The sequence below is a fragment of the Lactuca sativa genome, chromosome 2, assembly GCF_002870075.4.
Source record: "Lactuca sativa cultivar Salinas chromosome 2, Lsat_Salinas_v11, whole genome shotgun sequence".
Lineage (NCBI taxonomy): Eukaryota > Viridiplantae > Streptophyta > Magnoliopsida > Asterales > Asteraceae > Lactuca > Lactuca sativa.
The window spans coordinates 41507912-41534774 of record NC_056624.2 but is presented as its reverse complement, the minus strand read 5'-3'; the positions used below and the strand labels follow the sequence as shown (position 1 = coordinate 41534774).

Below are 26863 nucleotides of genomic sequence, written 5' to 3'. Positions count from 1 at the left end.
AATATACTCATATATATCTAAAAATTGGATTTATATTGATCTAATATGATAAGGCAAGTATCCTCAAGCAAAAACAACAAGAAATCCCGGTTTTCCCTCATTCTGACCAGCCGACTCGTCGAGTCAGGCATGGACTCGACGAGTTCATCTAGAAACTCGGAGAGTTCAGCAAGCAGAACCACAAAAAATGAATTTTTTCAACATACAAGGCATCAATACAATAGAAACCAATAAGGCTCTGATACCACTGATGGGTTTTGGTCCTAAGAATATCCTATGTGCTTATACAAACCCTAATGCTTGGATCTAGGTTTCTCTATTGTACATGTAAGTTATCCAAGACTATAAACCCTAGATCTAGAATATGATATATATAATTAGGGTTTAAATCATACCTTGATTGTTATATAGCAATAACAATCCTAATTCCTCATTGTATTGACTTTAGAAAGCTTAGAGTCACAAATGTCACTCCTCTAATGGTTCACCAACACCAAGAGCAAGAGGATGAAGAGGAGAGAGGAAGGAGGCTACCCTAAAACGTGTGAAACCCTAGAAGGATGCTTAGCCACGTTTTTGGGTCATAAGGGATGTATATATAGTTAGGGTATTAGGGTTATCTAACAAGGAAACCCTAATTTGGATGCTTAAGCCCTAAGCAACCCATGGATCCCTTTCCTTAAGGCCTTGGACGATTTCCATATGGGTTTCCCCATAGAATTCGTCCACTCCTTAATACAAGGCAATCCATTGCCCAAATTGCAATTATCTTATAATTACAATTCCAGTCCCTTAAGTTTAATTAATCTCTTTTAGTCACAAAACTAATTACCAATTAATTCTTGACTAATATTAATTAAACAATATGATTTCTCCTTTAATATATTATTCTCATAATATATTAATAAACCATATTTAATCCTTTCTCTTCATAATTCATCCTATCAAGTTGCTTTGGTGAAAGCAACCCAAAAGGACCATGCACCATCGGGTCAAGTACATACCAAAATAGTTATGGACTTAGACACTAATCCAACAGTTTTTACATAACATGAGTACAAATCAAAAACCCCAGAATCTCAAAACATCTCCACCATAAGTGTGTACTGATCATGTCGGCGCCTTCCCGCGATCATCACTGGTACCTGAAACACATAACACGCAAACAGTAAGCAATAATGCTTAGTGAGTTCCCCAAAATACCACGTACAGCACATATGCCTTTCCAGGCCATAGCTTTATGGGATCTTCCGATCCAGGTGTCTCAGGGGATTTCCATCCCATGACTCTGTTGACCTTCCGGTCCATATCATCATACTCGTATCATAACTTATAACATATACAACATACATCACATTTTCATCATACACATAAGACCTTCCGGTCACACATAATAACTTGTCGGGTAAGGCATAGTGACAAGACTCACCTGAATGAAGTCGGATAAACTCTCGTGCTCAACGTCCCGACCTAGCCTTCTCCTATTATTCAAATAACATTCCCGATCAATACTCTCCCATGATCTCATCTCTACAGACTGGGTAGAAGGCCATTCTACCCTTCCCTGAACTCTCCTGAATCAACCTTGACCAGAACCCTAAAGTCAATGAAATTCAATGGTCAACTTTGACCTGACTCGTCGAGTGCACAAAGGTGACTCGGCGAGTCCAAGCAGTTCCTCTGAATCCTTTCAGTCTGTCATGGCTCGTTGAGTGTTTCTTCCACTCGACAAGTTACAACTGTCACGAATCGAGGGGCAACCCCGACTCGACTTGTCGATTCCGCTCATGGACTCGGCGAGTTCGTCCCATTCTCACACTCAAATGACCTTCTGAGGTCAGATATGTTCCTCTAATCAATAGATCTAATCTTCCCAAGCTCAATAATCATGTAAAGGTTCGAACTTGATGCTAATGCAACGTCCAAATGACACTACTTGGTGATTTAGCCCCAAATACAACATCCTAAGTCCATTTCTTCCATAACTCCTCATAAAGCAAGATGGAATAGGTTCTCTAGACCACTATGGATCCAGATCTGATGCCTAAACATGATAAGGGACCATATTCCCAACAAATCAACCTAATAAAGGGTATAGAAAACCCTAGATCCAAGGATTCTTTAACAAAACAGAAAAAGGATCGATATGCTACCTCAAAGATGATGTCCTTTGCTTGCAATCCACATATAAGCAACCTCATTGGCCTCCTCTAAGCTGGAATCAACTTCTTCTTGCAAAACAAACCCACAAAGGTCCAATAATGGCTTCTTCTCTCTCACAAACGCTCAAGCACTATAAGCGTTTCTCTCAATGGTCTGGTAGCCGCAAATGGTGGCTATAAGGGTCCTTAAATAGGTCCCAAACCCGAGAAATTAGGGTTTCATTAAACAACGTGGACTCGCCGAGTCCACGTATGGACTCGCCGAGTCCTTCATTAAATCATACCAACACAAACGCGATCCCACTCGGCGAGTCCGAGCGCCTACTCGCCAATTCCCTCTCTAATATTCAATATAAATACTTAAAATGAGATACCTGGGAATCCGAATGTTACACATTACCTTGTGATGGTGTGTATGAAACAGTATCTGTGGTTGATAACTTAGGAAATAATGTATATAGTATTGATTCTGTTAATGATAATAACTTGGAAAAAGCGTCATTATGGCATTGTCGTCTTGGATATATAAGCAAGAAACGCATAGGCCAACTCTAAGAGGATGGAGTATTGGAGTCATTTGACCTAAAGTCAGATGATAGTTGCGAATCATGCTTACTTGGAAAAATGACAAAATCACCCTTCACAGGTTCTTGTGAGAGGGGTGAAGGTTTGTTGGATCTTATACACACGGATGTGCGTGGACCCTACAAACATGCCACAAAGGATGCTAATCGTCATTATTTGACTTTTACTGATGATTTCAGTAGATATGGATATGTCTACTTAATCAAGCATAAGTCAGAGACTTTTGAAAGGTTTAAAGAATTTAAACAGGAAATCGAGAATCAATTGTGCGGGAACATTAAGATGCTTCGATCCGATCGAGGTGGTGAGTATCTTAGTTCAGAGTTCCTCGACTATCTTAGGGAATGTGGGATTGTCTCACAATTGACACCTCCCAGGACACTGCAGTTGAATGGTGTAGCTGAGAGGCGTAATCGAACCTTGTTGGATATGGTTCGTTCCATGATGATTCGAGCTTTGCTACCAATCTCATTTTGGGGGTATGCCTTAGATACTGCCGCCCATATCCTTAATATGGTCCCTACAAAGAAAGTTGCCAAAACTCCTCATGAGATGTGGACTGGTAAAGTACCCAAACTAGACCACATCAAGATTTGGGGTTGCGAGGCTTTCATGAGATACGAGACTCATGATAAGCTCGAACCTCGAAGCGAGAGGTGTATTTTCATCGGCTACCCACAGCAATCCTTTGGTTACCTCTTCTACAAACCTAGTGAAAATGTGGTCTTTATAGCTAGGAGGGCTGTCTTTCGAGAGAGAGAGTTCATAAGCCAAGGAAACAGTGGGAGGCAAGTTGACCTTGAAGAAATTCAAGAGTCAAGTAGTAAAGTAACTTCAAACCCTAGCACTAAACTTGAGGAGGAAACTCCTGTTGATCCAATTGACAAGTTTGTACCTCTGAGGCGTTCCATAAGGGTTAGGAATGCACCTGAGCAGTACTATGGATTCCATATTATTGTGGAAGGTGATACACTTATCAGTGATGAGACACTGATATGTCTGGATGAACCTAACAGTTATGCGGAAGCCATGGCAGGCCCTGAGTCAGCCAAGTGGAAAGAGGCAATAGACAGTGAGATACAGTCCATGTATGACAATCAAGTTTGGAACTTAGTTGAGAATGTACCAGGTCGTAAGACTGTAGGGTGTAAATGGATCTTCAAGAAAAAGACCAACATGGATGGTAATGTACACACTTATAAGGCACGACTAGTTGCAAATGGTTTCTCACAAACTCCGGGAGTTGATTATGATGATCCCTTTTCTCCAGTGGCCAAGATTAAGTCTATTAGGGTTCTATTAGCCATAGCCGCATTTCATGACTATGAAATATGGCAAATGGATGTCAAAACCGCTTTCCTTAATGGAAAGTTGGCTGAGGATGTTTACATGAGTCAGCCAGAGGGTTTTGTCAATACAGAGTACCCTAATAGAGTGTGTAAGCTTGAGAAATCCATTTATGGGTTAAAGCAAGCACCTCACGGATGGAATCTTTGCTTTGATGAGAAAGTCAAAGAATTTGGCTTTTCTAGGAGTGAAGATGAATCTTGTGTATATGTCAAGGCTAGTGGGAGTATAGTTAGCTTTTTGGTATTGTATGTGGATGACATACTACTCATAGGAAATGACATCCCAACTATACAGGAAGTTAAGTCCTGGCTTGGGAAGTGTTTCTCTATGAAGGACCTAGGAGAAGCTGCCTATATTCTAGGGATAAGGACCTTGAGAGACCGGAGTAAAAGACTAATTGGACTTAGTCAGAGTACCTACTTGGATAAGATGATGAAGAGATTCGACATGCAGGACTCCAAGAAAGGAGAGTTACCCATCCAGAGTAACGCCAGATGGAGTAAGACACAAAGCCCTAGTACTGAGGCTGAGATAGCAGAAATGAGTCGAATACCTTATGCTTCGGCTGTAGGATCGATCATGTATGCTATGACGTGTACTCGACCCGATGTAGCCTTTGCCTTGAGCATGGTTAGCAGGTATCAGGGGAACCCTAGCAAGGCACACTGGACTGCGGTAAAGAATATCCTCAAGTACCTACGAAGGACTAAGGACTGGGTCCTTACCCTCGGTGGGAGTGATGACTTGAGAGTTGTAGGGTATAGTGATGCTAGCTTCCAGACTGATAGGGATAATTTCCGCTCTCAGTCAGGCTGGGTCTTTACCTTAAACGGAGAAGCAATTTCTTGGAAGAGTTCCAAGCAAGAGACAGTGGCTGATTCAACTTGTGAATCAGAGTATATAGCATCGAGCGAGGCAGCAAAGGAGGCTATATGGCTGAAGAACTTCATTAGAGACCTTGGAGTTGTACCAGCTATTAAAGAGCCAATGGAAATTTTCTGTGATAGTGAAAGTGCTGTTGCCTTAGCCAAGGAACCAAGGGATCACGGGAGATCCAGACACATCGACAGAAAATACCATTTCATCAGACATCGAATAGAAGAAGGACTCCTTGTGGCAAAGAGGGTATCATCGGATGAGAATCCAGCAGATCCCCTCACGAAGCGACTGAATCGGGTTAAGCATCTCCAGCATGCTCGGAGCATAAGGTTAAAGGATGATACAAGATTCAGTAGTTAGATAACCTCGAAATTTGTAAAGTGTAATTGAAATTAGATGATGAATAAAAGGTGTTTTATTTATGAGTAAAGTGTTGCTATCTCTTATCGATCGTTTACTATATTTCTTTTGCATGTTTTGACTTCTAGAATACTTATGTTTGGTATATCATATTATTCTAACCTCCACAGTCGGTCATATGTCGGAAGTAGGTATGAATCAAGACTGTCATGATTGGTTGCAGAGGTCTAAGGTGTTGGACATGGCTACAACAATCATGAGTGTTCATAAGTTCTGAGCAATGGACTCAACCCACGCTCACTGGAATCACTTCATGGAGTTTATCTCGAGTGATGGTGAGACGGTAATATCATATAAGTCTTCAAACCTAGAGATATGATTTGTTACTTATGAGTTGGTTATGCATTGATTGTACGTAAACGCATTGGTAACTCGATGTTATAAAACGTGCTTTTGTGTATAATTCAATGAGTAGTAGAACAAACATATGAGTCGAAGTTTATCTGTTCCTTCTTGGATTAGAAGCTGATATATGGGCCCCTCAATGATTTTGTTTTGACCTATGTATCGGGCCCGGTCAGAACTAAGTTGATGTGTTCAATTAAGTTCTTTGTCAAACAAATCGGAAATCGGGAAACAAACTGCTGGACAATAAGTAAGACATTGTTCCATGTATTTGTCCGGCTGATATCTAGAACAGAGGATTATATGATCACTTATCTTAAATGGCGTATCATCATCTTCTCAGTTCCGAGAGACCTTGAAAGAGCTCCGATTGTCGATCGGTTCCTGAAGTCATACTTGCAGTTATAGTTATTAGACTTATCCAAGTGGGAGACTATTGGATAAGGTGTGTAAGTCCATAACTATTTCTGGTATGTACTTGACCCGACCCGGCATGGTCCATTTGGGTTGCATGGCACCATGCAATTGGATAGACTAAATGAGAGAAATAACACTTGTGGTTTATTAATATATTATAAGTTCTAATATATTAATAGTATTATTTAATTAGTTTGATCAAAAATTAATTTAGAATCAATTAAGTGATCAAAAGATAACTAATTAAATATATGGGTTGATTATGTAAATTATCCATAACTTGTATAGTGGGCTAAGAGGCTCCATGGATTATCAAGTTGGGTTAAACCCATAGGATGCTCCATGGGAGTTACAAACCCATGGGTCATGGAAATGAAGAGTCATGACGCATTGGGGTTTACATGGTGTAACCCTAGATGTGTCAACACTATAAAAGGAACCCATTCTCCACCAAAATCGGCTACACAAGAACAAGTGAGGGCTAGGCCGATTTTTCAAGTGTGTATTTTCTCAAAAATTTTACTCCTTTGCATTTGGTGTTATGTGAAGCATTTGAGGCATCACATTTGGGGTGCTAGGCTCACAAGGTTTCAAGGATCATAATCAACAATAAGGTAAGTTATTCAATCTTTCATTCAAGTTTAAATGTTCCCCATGTATGCTAGATAGGAATATAACCTTGGAATTCAACTTTGCATGATAATTAAACAAACATAGATCCAAGGTTATTATGGTTGCATGTACACTTAGGAAGTGTTAGAATGCTCATAACCCATCAAAAATACCAACCACACATAAACATACTAATAACATATCACAAATAGAACAACCATGCCCATCGGGTCTACTGTGTGACTGGTCCGCCCGTACCGGGCCTTCAGTCCACCTGGTCCACCCTCCGAGTCTAACCACGTACATCGAGTCTACAGTGTGATTGGTCTGCCTGCACCGGGTCTTCAATCCACCTGGTCCACTCTCTGAGTCTACAGTATGACTGGTCCACCCACACCGGGCCTTCAGTCGGCCTAGTCCACTCTCCGAGCCTCGGCACGTCTGGTCCGCCCACTTGGGGGCCTTCATCCTATCCGGACCGCTCGCTGGGCCTTCGGAATATCCGGTCCACCCTGGGTATGTTGGCCGACAGCACAAAGCAGGACCCACCTCAACCCAACCCCCGTCAAACAACCATGTGCACATAAAATAGTTAATCACATAACAAATCCTTAACCAGACAAACAATCTAACAGATCACATAGCATATCAACATCCTAACCAGGATTCCGACCTAACCGGTCACTAGCATAACATTACCCTATATACCGGGTATCGACCTTAACCAGGTCACTAACATAACATTACCCTAAATACCGACCTTAACCAGGTCACTAACATAACACCATCCTAAATACTAGGATGCAGATCTAGCAAAGCAATAACATAACAAACAATACCCTGATTTCCATCCGATAAAGGGCCGACCTTGGTGCCGTAGACCCTGTCGATATAGTGAGGATAACTCACCTACAATTGCCGACTGAAGAGATAAGACCAAGCTGCTCCGACCACCGTCACGAACTTCACCACAAAACACTACCAAAGAACCAATTCCAAAAATACCAAAAATTACCAAAATACCCTTGGAAGTCAAAATGGTCAACTTTTGGTCAAAGTCAAAGTCCTCAGTCAAAGTCAACCTTTTTGGTTGATTCTACTCGCCGAGTCACCCCGTCGACTCGTCGAGTTCCTATACTCAGAAACTCCCATAATACGATTCAACTCACCAAGTCGCCCCTAGACTCGTTGAGTCCAACGATCTCCAAGTCCCATCTTGTTCAACTCACAGAGTCGTCCCTCGACTCACCAATTCGAGGCTTAACCAGAAGAGGTTAGGGTTCCACGACCAGACTCGTCGATTCCAAGAACAGACTCTCCGAGTCCAAGGCAATCTTCAATAGACCCGCCGAGTTGTTCTTCCAACTCGCCAAGTCCATGCACATGTTCATACAAACTCGTCGAGTACACCCATGTGACTCGCCGAGTCTCTCTAGTTCTCAATCCATTTGGAGACTTTTCGATCCATGCAGGAGTTCCAATCCATAGATCCACCCTTCTACAATCTAACCCTCACATAAAGTTGCAAACTTTACGTGAAACCAAGGAGATATAAGCTCAAAACACTCAAGGGCTAGGGTTTATGACAAAGGAGCTTCACCAACAACTCAATGACTGAAACTTTATGACATTTTGGACCATCAAAAGTCTAGATCTGAGGTAGCAACCTCAGATCTAAGCCTCTAACTCGAAATAGCTCTCAATCATACCAAAAGTGCCCCAAATCTCAAATGATAATAGATCTAGATGCAAAAGAGGGAAGGTAACAACTTATTACATCCAAGATGTGCCCAAACTGAAGTAGATCCCAGATCTACACAAGCCCCTTGATGCTAGCCTCTAATTTCTAAAGCTCCTTCCACCAAATTCCTCTTCCAAGCTTCAATCTCCTCAACAATGGAGTCTCACACGAAAATTAGGGTTTCTGGAACTCTCAGGGGGATTAGGAGGTTGGGAGAAGGACATAAAGTCCTTTAAATAGGGTGCAACCCCCGAGATTAGGGTTTTCTCTCTTCAGCACCAACTCGTCGAGTCCAAGCCGTCGACTCGGCGAGTTGGCCACTTAACCCGCGACAAATCCCGCTCCGTCTCGGCGAGTAAGCATGCCTACTCGTCGAGTCCCTTCCCTTAATTTACACTTTAAGTCCTTTAACTTCTTGCTCCCGAACTTGGGATGTTACAACTCGGGAGTACTCGAATTCGGTAATTCGTGTAGAAATATTTTAAGAAAATTTTATATGTCAAAATCATAAGTTAAAATAATAATTTGATTGAAATATATAACAAAATTAGATATATGTGAATAAAACCTGAAATACACACAATTGTCTCAATTCGTGAATAATTACCAAAAATTTAAGATATATATATATATATATATATATATATATATATATATATATATATATATATATATATATATATCATTATAATATAAAAACACCCCTTCCTTTAGAATGTAAGGAAAGTGGAGTTAGGAGGATTTTTATTGATTTATGAGGATATTTTTTTGGATTTATGAGGAATTTTGGGTGATTTTAGAAAATGTAAGAAAACTTTGAATTTCCATACCACCTACTAACTCTATAAATAATAAACAATAATGAGAGTTATAGAGATTTTAGAAAACTTTGAAAACTTTGAATTTCCATACCACCTACTAACTCTATAAATAATAAACAATAGGATTCAAGTTCTTTTTACGTCCATGGTGTTGATGTTGAAGCCAGAAAGGCAGACAATACATTTTATAAATATCATTTTTTTTCACCGATGGTTAGAAAGAAATTCTACATCTATAGTATACCTACATAATTCACACCACACTATTATAAAAAATAAATTAAAAAATTAAAAAATAAAAAAGATTAAAAAATAAAATTATTTTTGAGTTTTGATTTAACCTCAAATGATTTGCTACTGGAAATATCTTTTTTATGAGTTTTGCTATAATTTCAAGGAATATCTATTCTATGAGTTTTGCTATAATTTCAAATGATTTTCTTCTTAATTAATATTCCCAAGAGGGGTGACACTTGACAATAAGATGAGACTTGGAGAGGAAAAAAATTGTCAGAGTAACCAACCAACTTGACAAGTCATAAGCATATAACATATAATTATTATGACCATAATATAGAAAAGTTAATTACGATAAGTATCCACAATTTATTCAGGGATAATTAACAAAACATGGATGCACATGTTATCTTAATTTTTCTAGAATACCAAAAATATCGTTCATGGGTCGTGCTTAGCACGGACCTAAGATATACCTAGTATATATATAATAATCACATGTGTGTGTTAAATAATAAATCATTAAGTGTATTAGACATATTATCTTGAAATTCTTGATTTTTTTTCTCTTTTTATGACAATTTTGACCCATTGACCAAGTTTGACCGAGTTGGCTGAGTTTGACCGAATAGGCCCGAGTTTGAGAGATATTGGCCGAGTTTTGACCGAGGTTGACTGATTTTTTACTGAGTTTGACTTAATCCGAGTTTTTTTGTTGAGTTCACAAAACTCGCATCGATGGAGGGCCGATTCCGAGTACTCGGCCGGGTAGGCCGATTTTTACAACATTGTTTATTAAACCCAATTGAAGTTAACTTTTGATCCGAAACCCTGCAACGTTTGTCCGATGCAAGTATGCAACAATGGCTTAAAAATTGTTTTGCTTGCAAAATTACTTTAGAAATAGTTCATGTAAGTATGTATGTATATGGTGGGAGTTACGTACGAATACTAGTAGATCATTATTTGACTTGCTACTCCTTAAAACTATCTTTTAGATCAACATCATAAATAAACAACCGATGATTTTTTTATAAAATATATTATTTTAAAAAGATGCTAAGTAAAAGTAACCGACTTTAACTTTATATTCATAAAATATTATTTACTTTAATTGATTTTCGTAGCATTTTGTAAAGATAATTATACCCGTTTATAACATTGATCTTGAATTTAAGTGATTTTTCAAGAATTTTAGATCTATAATTTAGTTTAAGACTTTTAGATAAGGTTTGTTTTGATTTTTTCGGATACAAGTTAGGAATAAATAAATATTTATGTGAATTACAAAAACCTCAATAACAACATATGAAACATCAATCAATATCAAATTAATAAAATCATTTACCAACAACGTGTTCACCAAGTACCATTTCATATAATGGGTAAACAACGCAATTTCAATTTTAAGATTTACAAAAAATCTACTCTTAAAAACTCATAATTCGTTACTATTTCTTGCAATTTGTCCTTTTAATCTTCCCGAATTACACATATACACATATATTTCCTTTCCCAAAACAAAAAAAGGGACTCGTAAACACCTTCAAGAACACTATAAGAATTCTCTCGATAAAACCAACTAAAAAAACACGTTCATGAAAGTATATATCTTCAAACTAACACTAAAACAAAGTCCTAAAAAGGAATTAACGCACGAATATTAAAACCTAAACCGAACTTATCCGTGCCTTGTGTTGAACATCTTCTTTGTAAAGCAAACGCCTCTTTTTAGACCCGTATCCATGATATTGATATATGATGCTATGAAGACATTGTCTTAGGTATGACACATCATATGCTTCTAAAAATTTTAAATCCGCATCTCGCGATTTTTCACCCGCATAAATCTTGTATTCTTCAAAAATTGAAGATAAGCACCAATTTTGTAGCTTTCGTAGGCACCCAACAAGACACCCCGTTCGATGCTAAAATTGACACATAAATGTAAGAAAAAAAATGTTAGGAAACAAATACATAAATATATAGAAAGAAAATACCACCAATAACAAAAAACTAAGTCAAATGTCACATGACAAGACATACAGACAAAATACTAGATAGATTGGACTGGACAAGCTTTGCAGGGCTATTCTAACAAGACTGACAAAATACTGATAGATGGGACTGGAGTCGAGTCCCATCTAGATCTCACCTATGGATTCTCACCAAGTAGGATGTACTTTTCATTTATTTAGATAGTATAGCAACCTACTTTCAATTATTTTTTTTCTTATTAAAACATTTTATTTCAAGAATCAATATTTTTCTTATTAGGACATTATACTTGATAAAATCAGCTAGATTATAGGATTTTAATTATAGTTTTATAATTAGGTAGATTTTTCAAAATGAAAGTAGAATGCTATAATCAACAAATACAAAAAAGTAAATCACTATTTATTGCTTTTAACCTAGCATAAACTATAAATATGCGTGTATATAGAGAAAGAGAGGATTTATGACATACTTTTCCTCGTTTGCAATGGATCAAAATGGGATGGTTTCTCACGTCTGCAATAAGAACACGAGGATTTAGTAAAAGATGTAGAAAAAAAAGGGGGAATAAATGATAAATCAAACATTCATGGTAAAACGTTAATGTTCTAATGTTCATGAAAATTTACCAATTAAAACTTTGAGGGCTTCCGTGATGATACTCTTGGGAATGTTCGCATCCTGCATGTATAGATCGTTCAAGAAATTAGACAGTGTTACAATCATTCGAATGACAGAAAACATAATGAAGTACAAATTCATGATGATTCGAACTCAAATTCTTAGAATATTGAACCCCTTTTGTTTCGTGAAAACGAATTGCGTATTCGTGTGAAATTCAAACATTCAGAATCATTCACCTTTTATCCCCAAATTTTATTTAATCTATGATTCAAATTCTCTGAAATTTAACACAACTCGCATCAAAATCAAGGGATCCCAATATCCATTGCAGCCTAAGAGAAAGAGAATGTTGGAAGAATAACCTTGGTGCCATCAATTCCAAACTGAAAGAGGCGAATATTGCGGGAATGAAGAAATTCCAAATTCTCTTTAGGGTATGATTCGGTGCACAAATATCTGCAAGAGGGCATCAAATTGATCATCAATGGGATCGATTATTAACAAGAAGAAAAGATAATTGGGGACTCACATGACAGATCGAAGCTGCAATGTATCAAGAAACGGGAAATCACTAGGCTGAGGAAACCCAGATCTATAAATTCGATCTTCGACGGTGGCGAAATTGATCGGAGGATGGTAGGACAGTCCAGCAGCAGGATCATCGCCGTTATTGGCGGCGCCGTCGTCGTCTAGATGTCTATCTTCTGCTTGCTTCATGATCATGAGAGAAAACAATTCAAAATCTTGCTCTAAACAGAAATCGGTGATGAATGCATGTCTTGTGATGTGGGTATTTGTGGGTGTGGGAAAGATTTGAAGGAAGGTGGAAGGAAACTCGAATTGACGTCAGCTGCCCAACTCCCGAAAAGATTTCATCTAGAATCTAAATTTAATTTAATTTTATTTTATCGCTTTTTGTTGAAACATTGAATACTTCGTTCGTTAGGATTCTTTTGACCTTTTATTTAAAATCTACCATATAGAAAACACTTATCATGGGCCTATTCAGCCCATTTTTATAAAGGCTGTGTCCTGTGTGCAACTTTTGGGTATGTTTTTTGACAAATCAAACTTAGGGGGTGATCGTGAATCGTGATCCAGTGGTATCGTGGTTTTTAAGTTCACACGTTACAAAAATATTTTATATAATATAAAAGGGAAAATAATTTGTCTGGTAAGTATTTTTTAGTTTTTTATGTTTAGGAAACTTTTTTTCTTTTTTTTACATATTTCACTATTTATTTTTATAAATTTCTTATAATATTTTTTTGAAAAACTTTTTAAGATTTTTTAAAATTTCTTATATATATATATATATATATATATATATATATATATATATATATATATATATATATATATATATATATATATATATATATATTTTTTTTTTCTATAGGTTTTTTTAATAGACAAAATTGCAAAAATGTCCCTGTGGTATGCATTTTTTTTTTTGAGATTTTAGCCCAAACAGTGACTTTTTTGGTTTCATAGTCCTTTTGGGATAGTTTCCTTGTAAAATTGGTCCCTGATAATCTTGAAAAGACTACTTTGTCCTTTTAATTTGTTTTTTCCATTTACTTAAATATTTTTTTCTTTTATTTAATTATAAATGTTAAATCAAATCAAGAATGAGACCCACCTCTCTCTCTCTCTCTCTCTCTCTCGTAACACACACCAACATTTGTTTTTCTCCCTCACCTGCAAATGCATTCTCTCTATTCGTTCTTAGAAAATCGAAAGTCTGGGGTGTGTGATTGTAATGAATACTCAACACTGTAAAAGAGAGAGAAAAGAAGGGAGAGAGAGAGAGAGAGAGAGAGAGTGCTCAGATCTGTTCGTAACCCGACCCTCATCATCTCTACCTCCACTGGTGTGTTCTTGAGGGTGAAAGAGATGAGAGGTTGCGATCAGTGTACCCACATACAAAAACTCTTTGAGTATTGTCTTCAAAAGTTCAATCGGTACTGCATGAAATCGATGAAAGCGAACGTCTTTCCCCCGCTGTCGAACGTCTTTCCCGCTCCCAATCTTGATCTTGATTGCTCACTTTATCTTCTCAATTAGTAACCACCGCCTACCTTCTTTTTGTCCTAACTGGTGAAACAAATCACAAGCCATCTTCTTCACTACTGTCACATAAGCATTCACAGGAGGTTTATAAAATCAAATTAAACAAAGTATAGCTAAAATAAAGCATAATTTGAACCAGAAGTTGTATGTTGAACAGTTCGCCTTCTATTAGTCCATCGTGAGTTGTAGTTCAAAGGAAAGAGGCAATTTTGCGATTCGTTATCAATTGTCTTCAATCGACGAAATGAAGCACATAACTAAAATTGCGCTGGTGAAGTTGAAGAGACCGAGACGACGAGAGCTTACCAACGACGGCAGCAGGTGGTGGACCGAAGAGTCTCAACAGCAGCAGTGGTGGTTAATGGGTGGAAGGAAGCGGTCCTCCGACGATGATTTGCAAAGGGAGGAAGACGGAGACGATCGTTGTAGTCGATGGTTCAGAAGATGGCGAGAAAGGGTGCTTGGGCTACTGTAATAGACGAGCAACAACCAAGAAAGGAAAAGGGGGTGTTTTGGTGATTTGGTCGACGGAGTGGATAGAAGGAGGGTGAAGACAGTCGGTGACGATGCGCTATTTTCCGGCCACTTCTTGACTGATCTGATAGCGAAATACATGGTAGGGGGTTCGGTGGCCCTTATCGACGAAGCAACAAGGAGGGTGTTTGGATTTAGAGAGAGAGAGAGAGAGAGAGAGAGAGGCAGGTGGGTCCCATTCTTGATTTGATTTAACATTTATAATTAAATAAAAGAAAAAAAATATTTAAGTAAATGGAAAAAACAAATTAAAATGGCAAATTAGTCTTTTCAAGATTATCAGACACCAATTCTACAATGAAAGTAGCCCAAAAGGACTACGAAACCAAAAAAGTCACCGTTTAGACTAAAACTCCAAAAAAATGCATACCACAGGGACCATTTTTGCAATTTTGTCTTTCTAATATAATGTTTTAAATTTTGTTTAACTTTATATATATATATATATATATATATATATATATATATATATATATATATATATATATTTTCATATAATTTTAATAAAAATACTTTTAAACCAAATATTTTATATTGGTATTAAATTTTTTAACTTTTTTTTATTTACATTTTCATACTTTTCTGTAACAATTTCATACATTTTTTTTTTAATTTCATGTATTTATTTCTAAACTTTTCTTTTGCAATAGTTTTAAAGTGTTTCACAGATTTTGTATGATAATTTAATATGTTTTTTATAATATTTAAAAATAATTTCGTTAAATACTAGTTTAAAATGTTATATTAGAAAAATTAATACTTTATAAACTTCTAATTAAAAAGTATTAAAAAGTTGTAATAATTTAAGACATTTACATTACATAAATATTTTATTTTGTATTTTCTACATAATATTTTCTTTTTATCTTTTTAAACGACCCTCCATATTTATTGTTACATATTTAATATATTTATTTTTATTGTTAAATACTATTTACTTTAAAAGTATTGTATATGCTTAAAAACAAAAGGAAAAAAATACATAAGCGGCTATAAAAAGTATTTCATAAAACAAAAATATATTTATTATTTAAAAAGTAAAGTTTAAAGTTGATCAATATTAGTTTAATATTTAGGATATTATGGATACTTTAAAAATAATGTTTGAAAAAAATAATATAAACAAATATGAAAAATAAAATCGCTATTAAAAGTGGGAAAAAATGACTTATCATGTTAAATAACTTTTCGTTTCGTTCACAGTTATGCAACTTTTTTTGTACACATTTGACCATTTAACTAGTTAAATGTGTTCGCATATTCTATTGTCATCTGCTATAGCGGGTGACAATGATAATATGTAGCTCTTTAAAAAAAAGTCAATGATATTATGTAAACACATATAACAAGTTAAATGGTCAAATGTGTAAAAAAAATGTCTAAATATGAACAAAACGACAAAGATAATAACAATGGTAAGTCATTTTCTCAATATAAAACGATACGATACATAAGAATTTATTGTTTGTTTTATTAATAGGAAAATGATTTAATTTAAAACATAATAAAAACAGTCAATTCGATAAACACCATAAATATAAACTAGAATAAACATTTAGATTATTTAATTTAAGATTGGTCATACAAAACATTACAAATACGCAAAACACGAGAAATACATATTAATACCGTGCCAATTTCATGTCGAATTTTGAAAACGACACGGTCGAAGTCTTGTTTTTACACTTGACAGTTGACACGAACATGAATTTAAAATTTAATTCCGTTCCAATTTTATTTATCGTCATGCATGTTTATCGTGTCATCCTAATTTTGTTTTTGTCGTATATTTTTCTTGTCGTGCCATTAATTGTCACTTCAACTTTTTTTGTTTTAGTTTGATTTTGTTTATCCATAAACCATTCCTAAAGAATAGTTTTTTTTTTTTTTTTTTTTTTTTTTTTTTTTTTGTCTTAATTTAGTCTTTTTTACTAGCGACTATCCTTAATATTTTTCTTTATCCTAAATGGTGTGAAACATGGGTGTTCGTTTCTTTTGACAAAGCTATAAAAATGTCCTTGTGATTTATCAAAGTTTACAAACTCAATCTCTGTTATTTTTTTTTGATGAACATGATTCTTATGGTTTTCAAAACTTACGTGAACAGTAACGACGTCAACAAAAAGGGCCATTCTTGTAAGTTTTGAAAACTACATGGACCATATTCGTATAAGAAAATTAATAGAAACTGAGTTTGTGACATTTGATAAATTACATTGATCTTTTATAGTTTTTTTTTTCAATAAAACAATTTCTTTTTTCTTTTCTATCTTATTTAGGTCAATAATGTTTGCGTCCTATCATTTACCATTATTTAAAAATCAATCGATAATTTCAAAAATCGATTCAAATTTTATAAAATTATTTCAATTTTCACACCAATTATAGTATATTTTATTTTGTATAATACTATAAAAACATTTATTATGTCCCCATTGTTATAAAGAGTAAAAAACTTAAAATAGTCGAGCAAACTATTATTTTGTATTTTTTTATCATATTTTGTCTGTTTATAGACGGTGCGTAATATATATATATATATATATATATATATATATATATATATATATATATATATATATATATATATATATATATATATATATATATATATATATATATATATATATATATATATATATATATATATATATATGAGAAAATTACACGGATGGTCCCTGTGGTTAGGGGTTACTTGCACGCTTGGTCCCTAGAAAGTATTTTTAACTCGGACCGTCCCTAAAACTTAGATTTGTTACCCGCCCAGTCCCTAAACTAACTAGCCGTCTATTTTGCTGTTAAACCATGATGTAAAGACATATTTACCCTTACTTTTATATGTTTATAATTATTCTTAAAAATGAAAAATATTCCACCCCAAAATATACCCCACAGACCCACACTCCATAACCTAAAATTAATCGGCGTCGTATCCTCCTCTCAGCACCTCCCTTCCACCTACTGTTACCGGCTGCCAGAGACTCTCCATAACTAGCCATATCATCACCACCAAAACCCCCCTCCTACTGCCCTATCCCCAATCTCGTCACCATCTTCACATCAGCCTTTCAAATAATTAACCAATTATTAGCCGAAAAGGATTATTAAACTAGATTTATCAAGATTTGATGGCTTACAAGTTACAGCTTACCTGAGAAGCAGTGATACCCTGAGTTTCATGTAATGAACCACCTTCAATAACTTTGTTTTCATGTAACATCTCGATTTCCTCGATAGGCCATTGTAGGAGCTGCTTCTGGTTTTTGTCTAGCCAAATACTCCTCAGAAATGACTGCATGTATAGGTGAGTTAATGATCTTATATATAATTAAGGAGATAAGTGAAATTATTGAATCTTTGATTACTTGAACTCCGACCCATCCTTTAGCGATGACAGCAGCTTCAGAATCAGTCTCGTGCACCCAACCCATAATTATCCTTCGCTTTTTCACAGGATCGAAGAACGATTTGGAAGCGTAGTACCTCCCGTAATCAAGCCTTAAACTGCCGAGTGTTAGTAATCTCCGTTTCCCCTTCGTGCTAGGGTTTATGACAGATGTATCGACCCCATTCGTGCTATCAACCCACACCGGAAAGAAATCAGGGCATTCCCATATTCCTGTTCTTAGAAATTGATGAAGTGGGGAATCATGTTTACTCCAATTAACAAGATCGTCGGGTCTCTGAAGTCACCCGGTTGAGATATGGATTGCCGACATGTTTACTCCAATCATGTTTACTCCATTTTTTGAGATATGGATCGGATAAGTCCTTTAGGACGGCCAAATTCTGGACTTGGCGGTTTTCTGAGTCGATTCCGATGTATAGCATAATAGGCTTGTTTCCGGGGAGGATGGTGACGGAGTCAAACCATCAGCCATTGATGTGGAAGGGAAGAAGTGAGAAGAAGAAATCGAGAAAAACAATGAACGAGGTGGGTTTTAGAGACTTGAAATGGTGAAATGACAAAAATACCCCCATTATGTGGGTTACTAACACCTAAACAAACGGGGACTGGGCGGGTAACAAATCTAAGTTTTAGGGACGGTCCGAGTTAAAAAAACTTTCTAGGGACCAAGCGTGCAAGTGACCACAAATCATAGGGACCATCCGTGTAATTTTCTCTCTCTCTCTCTCTCTCTCTCTATATATATATATATATATATATATATATATATATATATATATATATATATATATATATTTGTGTTAACTCGGGTATTTTTAACGCGTACTAGCCTTTGCAAGAAGACATGCCATGTTTTTTCGAACATGGTGTGACATATGGCTTTTGGTGTGACACTTTAAATAAACAATTTCATTTTTCTTTCCGGTCATATTTATGTTAATCATGTTTCTTCCTTATCTTCTACTGTTATTGAAATCTCAATCGTTATTTTCAAAAATCAATCTAGATTCAAATTTATATCCAATGTCGTAGCAATTAAATATGATACATGCATATTTAATCATGTATTTGGTATATATTTTTAATACTTTTAGCTACAATTAATGTTTATTTTTGGACATAAGATATTTAGTGGGTGTTTGAAATAACTTTTTAAAATAACTTATTAGCTTTTTAATTTTTCAAAAAAATAATAAGTTAAAAAAGGATTTGTATATTTAAAAAACATTTTTTTAAAACAACTTTTTGGATAGAAAAAAATTAAAGCTTTCAAAACGCTGAAAAATCCTAGCTTTTTAGCTTTTTAAGCCATTTTACTTCTAAAAAACAAATTTTCTTATCCAAACACTTTTTAAAATCAGTTTTCCTAAAACCCGTAAGCTAATAAGCATTTTTCTTAAAAATCATTTTTGTGCTAAAAAAGCTAACCCAAAAATGTTATTATTATGTTTGAAATCTATTTTGTGGTAGGAAAGACATACTCGAATGAAAAGGAAGTAAATGCGGAGCTGGAAGCAGGAAATAAGCCTGTTCATTATTTGTATAAAACCGAATTGTCCAATTGAATAATTTAGATTGGAGTATTTAGTTTGGATATTCGGATTTTTGGATTGATTTTCAACAAAACCGAATTATTATTTTGGATTTCGGATTGGTTTTGGTTTATAAAATAAGAATTGAATAGTCCCAAAAACCGAATAACAACTTATTATATAACTATTTTTAATATATCTATAATTATTTATTAATTTAATAATTTATTTTTTCAAATAAATTCAAAAAGTTTTACCTAATAAAAAACATTAATATATACTTTCTCTCAAAAGTTTTTTTTATCTATTAAATATTAAACTATAATAACCTTCTTAGTAGTTGTTTATAAATTTTAAATCACAACTAAATATTTTTTTACGTCTTCTGTAAAAATTGGATAATATTATAATTATATATCGTTTTAAAATATTCTGATTTTAGAAAACCAAATTGTAAAGCCGATCCAACCGAATTGAAATTGGAATGAATCGAATCGGATTTTAAATTAGTTTGGACTATTTGAATCCATATTTTAAAAACCAAAATCAATTTGAATTTACTTAATTGGATTGGATTAAACCGATCCATCCAAACGAACACCCCTAGCCGGAAAGAGTGGGTTAAGATGTTTGAAGGCAAAAGAGACAAAATTTATGAAACCCATGGCGTGGGAATTGATGCCATGTCGTGGGGAGTAGAACGTTTGCGATCTGAGAAACTGAATTGACGCATACGCGTTTTAAGAGATGTCCAAGGCGTGACACCTATTTGCCACAGCGTGGAGGCAGATTTTTGGTAACTATAAATATTCGGACATTAGGTTAAATTGAGAGACTTCTGGATGGTTTTCTAGAAAGGATTACGACAAAAACCTTCTAGAAAACCGAGAGAAGATCAGAAATCGATTGGAGCTTCAAAGTTGAAGAGATATAGTAGAAATCATTATTGAATCATTCAGTTTGCTATATTTTACCATGTCTTTTCTAGTTAAATTTGATTTCATGTGTGTTTATGTTTTACTTATGAGCTAATCACCCTAAACTTCTGTTTGGTGAAGATGAACCTAAACCTTATGTGTTGATTTCGATTTATTAGATGACTATTGTCGATTTTACTTGTGTTAGATAATCAAAACCCTATGATAGGTCGTTATTTTGTGGTTTGGGCTAGGCAATCATATGTATAAGTCTTGATTAGTTCTTGGTCATGTTTTATATGTTTTTTTATGTGTTTACGGTTGAGTCTGTGTGTACGGTCGTAAACAGGTTTACGGCTGTAAACCTGTTTACGACCAACTCCCCCTATATATAGGGATTGTCAGGTTGTTGACGAATCAAATTCTCTTACTGTTTACGGCCCCAAGGTGTATTAGATGTTTATATGATATAAAACGTGTGCATGCTTGGATTATTCTGTCTTCTACTACATTCTTTGTTTGCTCGATTGATATTTGTTTGATCACTGTTTGGATTCTCAGTTTGAGGGACCTTACAATTGGTATCAAATCAAGTCGGTGTCAAAACAAATTTCAATCGTGTTCACAGTTAAAAGATTTTCAGGTTCTTCGTCGTTCAAGGCGTGATTCTACGTTTTCATCACTCAATTTGCTAATAAACTTGTGTTTTGCCTTTTTCTGGAAGTTTCTGGTTTTCACTGTTGAAGGGAGTATGACCGTAAACTCTCTCTACGGCCGTAAACAGCTTCCGGCCGTAAACACCCCCAACCGTATTCAAGCTTACGACCATAAACTCTTGGCAGTAAACAGTCTTCTTGATTTAATTTTCGTTTAATTCTTGGTTCTTCAAGTTAATAATAAAATTAATTAAAAATCAGAAAATTAAAATGGACTCACAAAACTCAACAATTCATCATGAACTGGATTCCATAATGGGAACAACCACTCGTATTCCTCGTCTGTTATCTGCTAAAGATTTCTCGGAATGGAAATATCAGATGTAGAAATATATCAAAATGAAGGATTTCAAGGTTTGGCGAAGCATTTTGAAAGGACCTATTAGGATCACCTCAACTCTAGAAAATGGAACAGTTGTTGATAAAGATATTGAAGACTATACCGATCAAGATTTTGCGATGGTTGAAGAGCAAGAAAGAGCTCTTGCTACAATCACTATGGCTCTTTCACCAGATATTGCACATGGTTTTCGGGAATATACATCTGCCAAAGCTCTATGGGAGACATTAATTGAAGTCTATGAAGGAAATGAGGACATGAAAGAAAGTCTCCAGGATATGTTGAGACAGAAGTTCAATATGTTTAATTATATCTTGGGAGAATCTCTTGAAGCTCAACTGCAGAGGTTCATTACTCTCACAATTGAGATGAATTCTGCAGGAATATTGGTTACTAAATCCGAAATCAACAAGAAGCTTCTCAATTCTTTGCCTAAGACACGACATATGAATGTTGATGTTATCAAGAAAACAAAGGATCTCAATCGTCTTAGTCTAGCTGAAACCATGGCAATAATTAAAGCTTGTGATTTGGATGAAAAGCAAAGAGAAATCAATCATGTTAATTCATACTCTACTGCTAATCTTTGAATTCAATCCAATAATGATTTCTCATCATTCACATCTCTTCCTTCCCAACCAGTTGTTGCTCCCCAATCATCATCATATGTTATGCAAGGTGCTCAAAGTCCAGTATCCTATCCACAGTTGCTTCTTCATCAAAGACATATGCTTCTGGTGCTGCTCCAATTTTGTCTTCAAATCTTTCGCCCAAGGAGAATGATGAAAATTTGGCTCTTGCGACCAGTCTTGTCAATTGTTATAATGATTTTGTAGAAGGCGAGCTACCTCCTCATTTTTCTTTTGCTGATTTGGATCAAATTCATCCTGAAGATGTTGGGGAAATGGATATAACTTGGCAAATCGCTATGGCAGTGTTCCGGGCAAAAAAAATCTCCAAAAAGACTAGCAAAAATAACTGGGGTATGAATGCAGAAAAGAAGGTGGGGTTCAAAAAAGGCAAACTCCGATGCTTTAACTGCTATGAACCTTAACCTTTCCATTTTGCCAGAGATTGCCCAAAACCCGACAAAAGAGAGAGCAGCGACAGAACAATGGTGCCAATAAGTAACAATAGGGGAGCTACAACTAGTAATCAAACTGCAAATCTTGTTGTGGTAGCACAGTTATTTGACTGGGATGACCAAATTTAGGCTCTAAACATCTCAGAACCTGAAAATACGCATCTTGCCCAGATCAATGACAATGAAGAATGAGAAGCTGAGATGGATCCACAAGAGGAAACGATGGCACTCCGGTTTGCATTCATGGTTCAAAGTACCCCATAGCCTACAAAGCCAGAGGTCAGTGAAAATATTTGCTCTCAATATTGTATTAATACCATCAAATTTTTGCGTGATCAAATTGAAATAATAAAGAGAGAGAACGAGGACTTCAAATATGAGGGGGGTACCAACTTAGAAAAGGCCAGAAACAGTTAAAAGAACAACTAGAGGCTAAGACTAGTGATTTTGATAAATTGTAAGAAGAGTACATCAACAACTGTGTCAACTACAAATATCTTAAGAAAGAACTTGAAGCTGTGACTGCAGAGCTAGACACATTGAAGACTCGTTTTGCAAATGCTGAATTTCACTTTAAAAAATTCGATGTGTCAAGTGAAAAAGTTGCAACAATAATTGAACACCAAATGAAATGGAAGGACCATAAATAAGTAGGAATAGGTTATGAGAGTGTCCCTCCCCCATTCAATCACAATTATCTTTCTTCTCCATTAACTCAAGCTGAGATTGAATGTGAACCATTTATGGTTTATGGTAAATTAGCTGCTGAACAGGAAACAAATTGTAGTGTTAGGAATTTAGATACTAACGTTTCTACTTCCGATGCAGATTCATCAGTAAGCGAAGAAAAGCAGGAGAATGGAAGAATTGAATCTGATAATAATTGTGTGTCGAAATTTGGTGTTCCTTTTTCAAAAAATGATGAAATTGTTTTAGATGTTAAGACTAATATTTTGCTTGGTGATAATGTGGTTTCAAACTTTAAAACTTCTGATGATTGTGGTGTTACTTTTGTGAATTCTATTAAATCTGAATCTATCACTAGCACTTCCACCTCATCTTTGCCTGTCACACAACCTGAATCATGCACCTGCACTTGTGGAAATAATCGGAAGGTCAATAAGAGCATGAAAATTGTTAAAAGCAGTACCAAATCTTCTGAAAATAAACAAATTTGTTTTAACTGTGGTACTGCTGGTCATATCGCTCGAAATTGTTCCAACCGATTGTTTGTGCATTTTTCAGCACCGAGGAAAGAAAATGAGTCTCGAGGAAGGTCTTTAACTAGAAAGTCCTCGAGATCTCGTTTTCGTGAGGATGATTGGAAAATTCATAATAACGGAAAAAGGGAAAATGCTCAATAGGTTTTATATAAATTTGCTACAGGTGCTTTGCCGAAATCGACCATGGGTAAGCCAAGGTCAATTTCGTCAAAGGGTGCGTCTGGATCTTCGACTACTTGTAGCCGAAAATCTAAGCACTCAAAGAAGAAGAAAACTGTTCTTAATTCACCTATAAATATTTCAAAACCTAACTACAAATGGGTGCCCAAATCTATAATTGCCCAATCATCGTCTTCCTCTGAAAAAGTATCTAATGTAAAGTTACAAAAAAAAATGATAAATCTGTGAACATCAAGGATAGACCCAGGACTATAATGACCTGGGTTCCCAAAACTAAATAAATCTCGCTCATTATGCAGGAACAACTGCGGACGAATGTCGCCAGACCTTGGTATGTCAACAAGGGTTGTTCCAGGCACATGACAAGAGACATCTCCCAACTGTACAACATTCATAATTTTAATGAGGGATATGTCTCCTTTGCGGGAGGAGATGACGGCAAAATCACTCAGAAAGGAACTGTTTCAAATGGAGTGTTGAGTTTCAAGAATGTCAATTATGCGTCAGAGTTAAAGCACAACTTGTTAAGTGTCTCTCAGATCTGTGATAAGGGCTATTCAACACATTTCATAGATAAAGAATGTCTAATTCTGAAGCCAGGCATTGTTATCCCAGATGAGTGGATCCTTGTTAAATCAAACGGGACGATAATGCATACATTATTGATATGAACAATAATATTCCTGAACAAGTGACTTGCCTCTTCTCAAAGGTTGTAGAGCACAATGCTATGTTGTGGAATTGAAGACTCGGACATGCCAACGCAAAGAACTTGAATCGACTTGCTAAAAATGAAATAGTGCGTGGGCTTCCTGTTAAAGATTTCATCACATTTGAAAAGTGTGTGGCATGCACTCAAGGAAAACATCATAGAAAGCCACACATACCCAAACATGTTAATTCAATCAGCCAGGTGATCCAATTATTACATATGAACTTATTTGGTCCGGTCAACGTTCTCAGCATCAACATAAATTCATATTGTCTGGTTGTGGTTGACAACTTCTTGCAATTCACATGGGTTTTCTTTCTGTCTAACAAAGCTGGGGTCGCTGACTTGATTAAGAAGTTTATTGTGATGATAGAGAACAAAACCAACCAACCAACGGGTGAAGGCGCTCAGAACTGAGAACGAGACGGAGTTTAAGAACGTTGTCCTTGACCATTTTTGTGCAGAAAAAAGGGATTGTGCGTCAATTTAGTGCTGCTCACACACCGCAGCAAAATGGTGTTGCTGAGTGGAGAAATCAAACGTTAAAAGACGCTGCAAGGACAATGTTATGTGACTCCAAACTTCCGGTTTTCTTTTGGGCCGAGGCGATTAATACGGCGTGTTATATCCAAAATCGTGTACTGATCAACAAAGCTCAGGTGAAGACCCCGTACGAAATTCTTTATGGTCACAAACCATCTGTTATTCATTTTCGGATATTTGGCTATCCTTGCACCCTCCTTCATCTGGATTCCAACCCTAAATTCAATGCCAAAGCTGATGACTGTTATTTTGTGGGGTATGCCGCTTGCACTGTGTATAGGGTCTACAACAAGAAGACAAAGCAAATTGTGGAATCCTTCGACGTACATTGGTTGGAGGAGAACGAGATGGATGGTAGAGCAGGTCCAGATTGGCTATTTTACTATACATCTCTGTTCAAATCGTTCAATGTGTTTTCAGATGATCTATCTGGTTCCTGTTCTGGCTCGAAGACTGTGATTGAAGATGAGGACGAAGAAGTTATTTACAGACCACCGGTGGTGTCTTCTAAGACTCCTTCAGTGGAATAATGTGTTCCAAGTAATTTGTAGGTTCTCAAAATAAAGAAAACAGTCCAGATGTTGATGCTACTCCACTTACTCCTGATGAAAGAGAGGTTATGTCTAGAGATGCTTCCGCTGATACTCAATCGTTTATTAAACTTCTCTTTCCCAATTCGATTACTAACGAGTTCGTGGCGAGTTCCTCTCATGATCCTAGACCATCTAAGATGAATCAATCACCAGATGATGGATTTGTAAGTATTCATAATCTTCCCGTATCACTCAATGACATCAGCCAGGAGCTACCTTCCAGAATTCAACAAGATCACCCAATTGAAAACGTCATTGGCCAGCTGGGTGATGGTGTTTGAACGCGAAATCAGAGTGGAGATGTAAATATATGTCTCTATTCTTGCTTCATATCTCAAATAGAGCCAAAGAATATTCAAATGGCTTTGAATGAGCCCAGCGGGGTGGATGCTATGCATGAAAAATTAAATCAATTTGAAAAGCTTGGGGTTTGGAAGCTGGTTGAATTACCTAAGGGCAAGAAGTCACTCGACACATGCTGGGTATATCGAAACAAGCAAGAGATTCAGGGGTTATTGTGCGGAATAAGGCCCGATTGGTTGTTCGTGGATTTCTTCAGATTGAGGGTCTTGACTACACCAAAGTTTTTTCTCTGGTAGCTCGCTTGGAGGCTATTCGCATCTTCCTTGCGTATGCTTCTTACATGAACTTCACCGTTTACCAGATAGACGTCAAGACTGCCTTTTTGTACGGCGTTGGGTTTGTCAATTCAAAATTTCCAAATCACGTCTACAAGTTGGACAAAGCTTTATATGGGTTACACCAAGCTCCAAGGGCGTGGTATGCTACTCTTACAAAGCATTTGCTCGAGCATGG

The 26863-nt window shown here is 36.0% G+C and overlaps 1 protein-coding gene across 1 annotated transcript; it reads right to left on the bottom strand.

Annotated features, from left to right (window-relative positions):
* Window positions 1-10994: 10994 nt before the first annotated feature.
* LOC111880008 (tyrosine-protein phosphatase DSP3) lies at window positions 10995-13077 on the bottom strand. Its single transcript, XM_023876426.3, has 5 exons — window positions 12721-13077; window positions 12554-12647; window positions 12197-12248; window positions 12040-12083; window positions 10995-11497 (listed from the first exon to the last, which is right to left on the bottom strand). Exons 1-5 carry the CDS (start codon window positions 12912-12914, stop codon window positions 11240-11242), a joined length of 642 nt encoding a protein of 213 aa, XP_023732194.1. The 5' UTR covers window positions 12915-13077; the 3' UTR covers window positions 10995-11239.
* Window positions 13078-26863: the final 13786 nt, after the last annotated feature.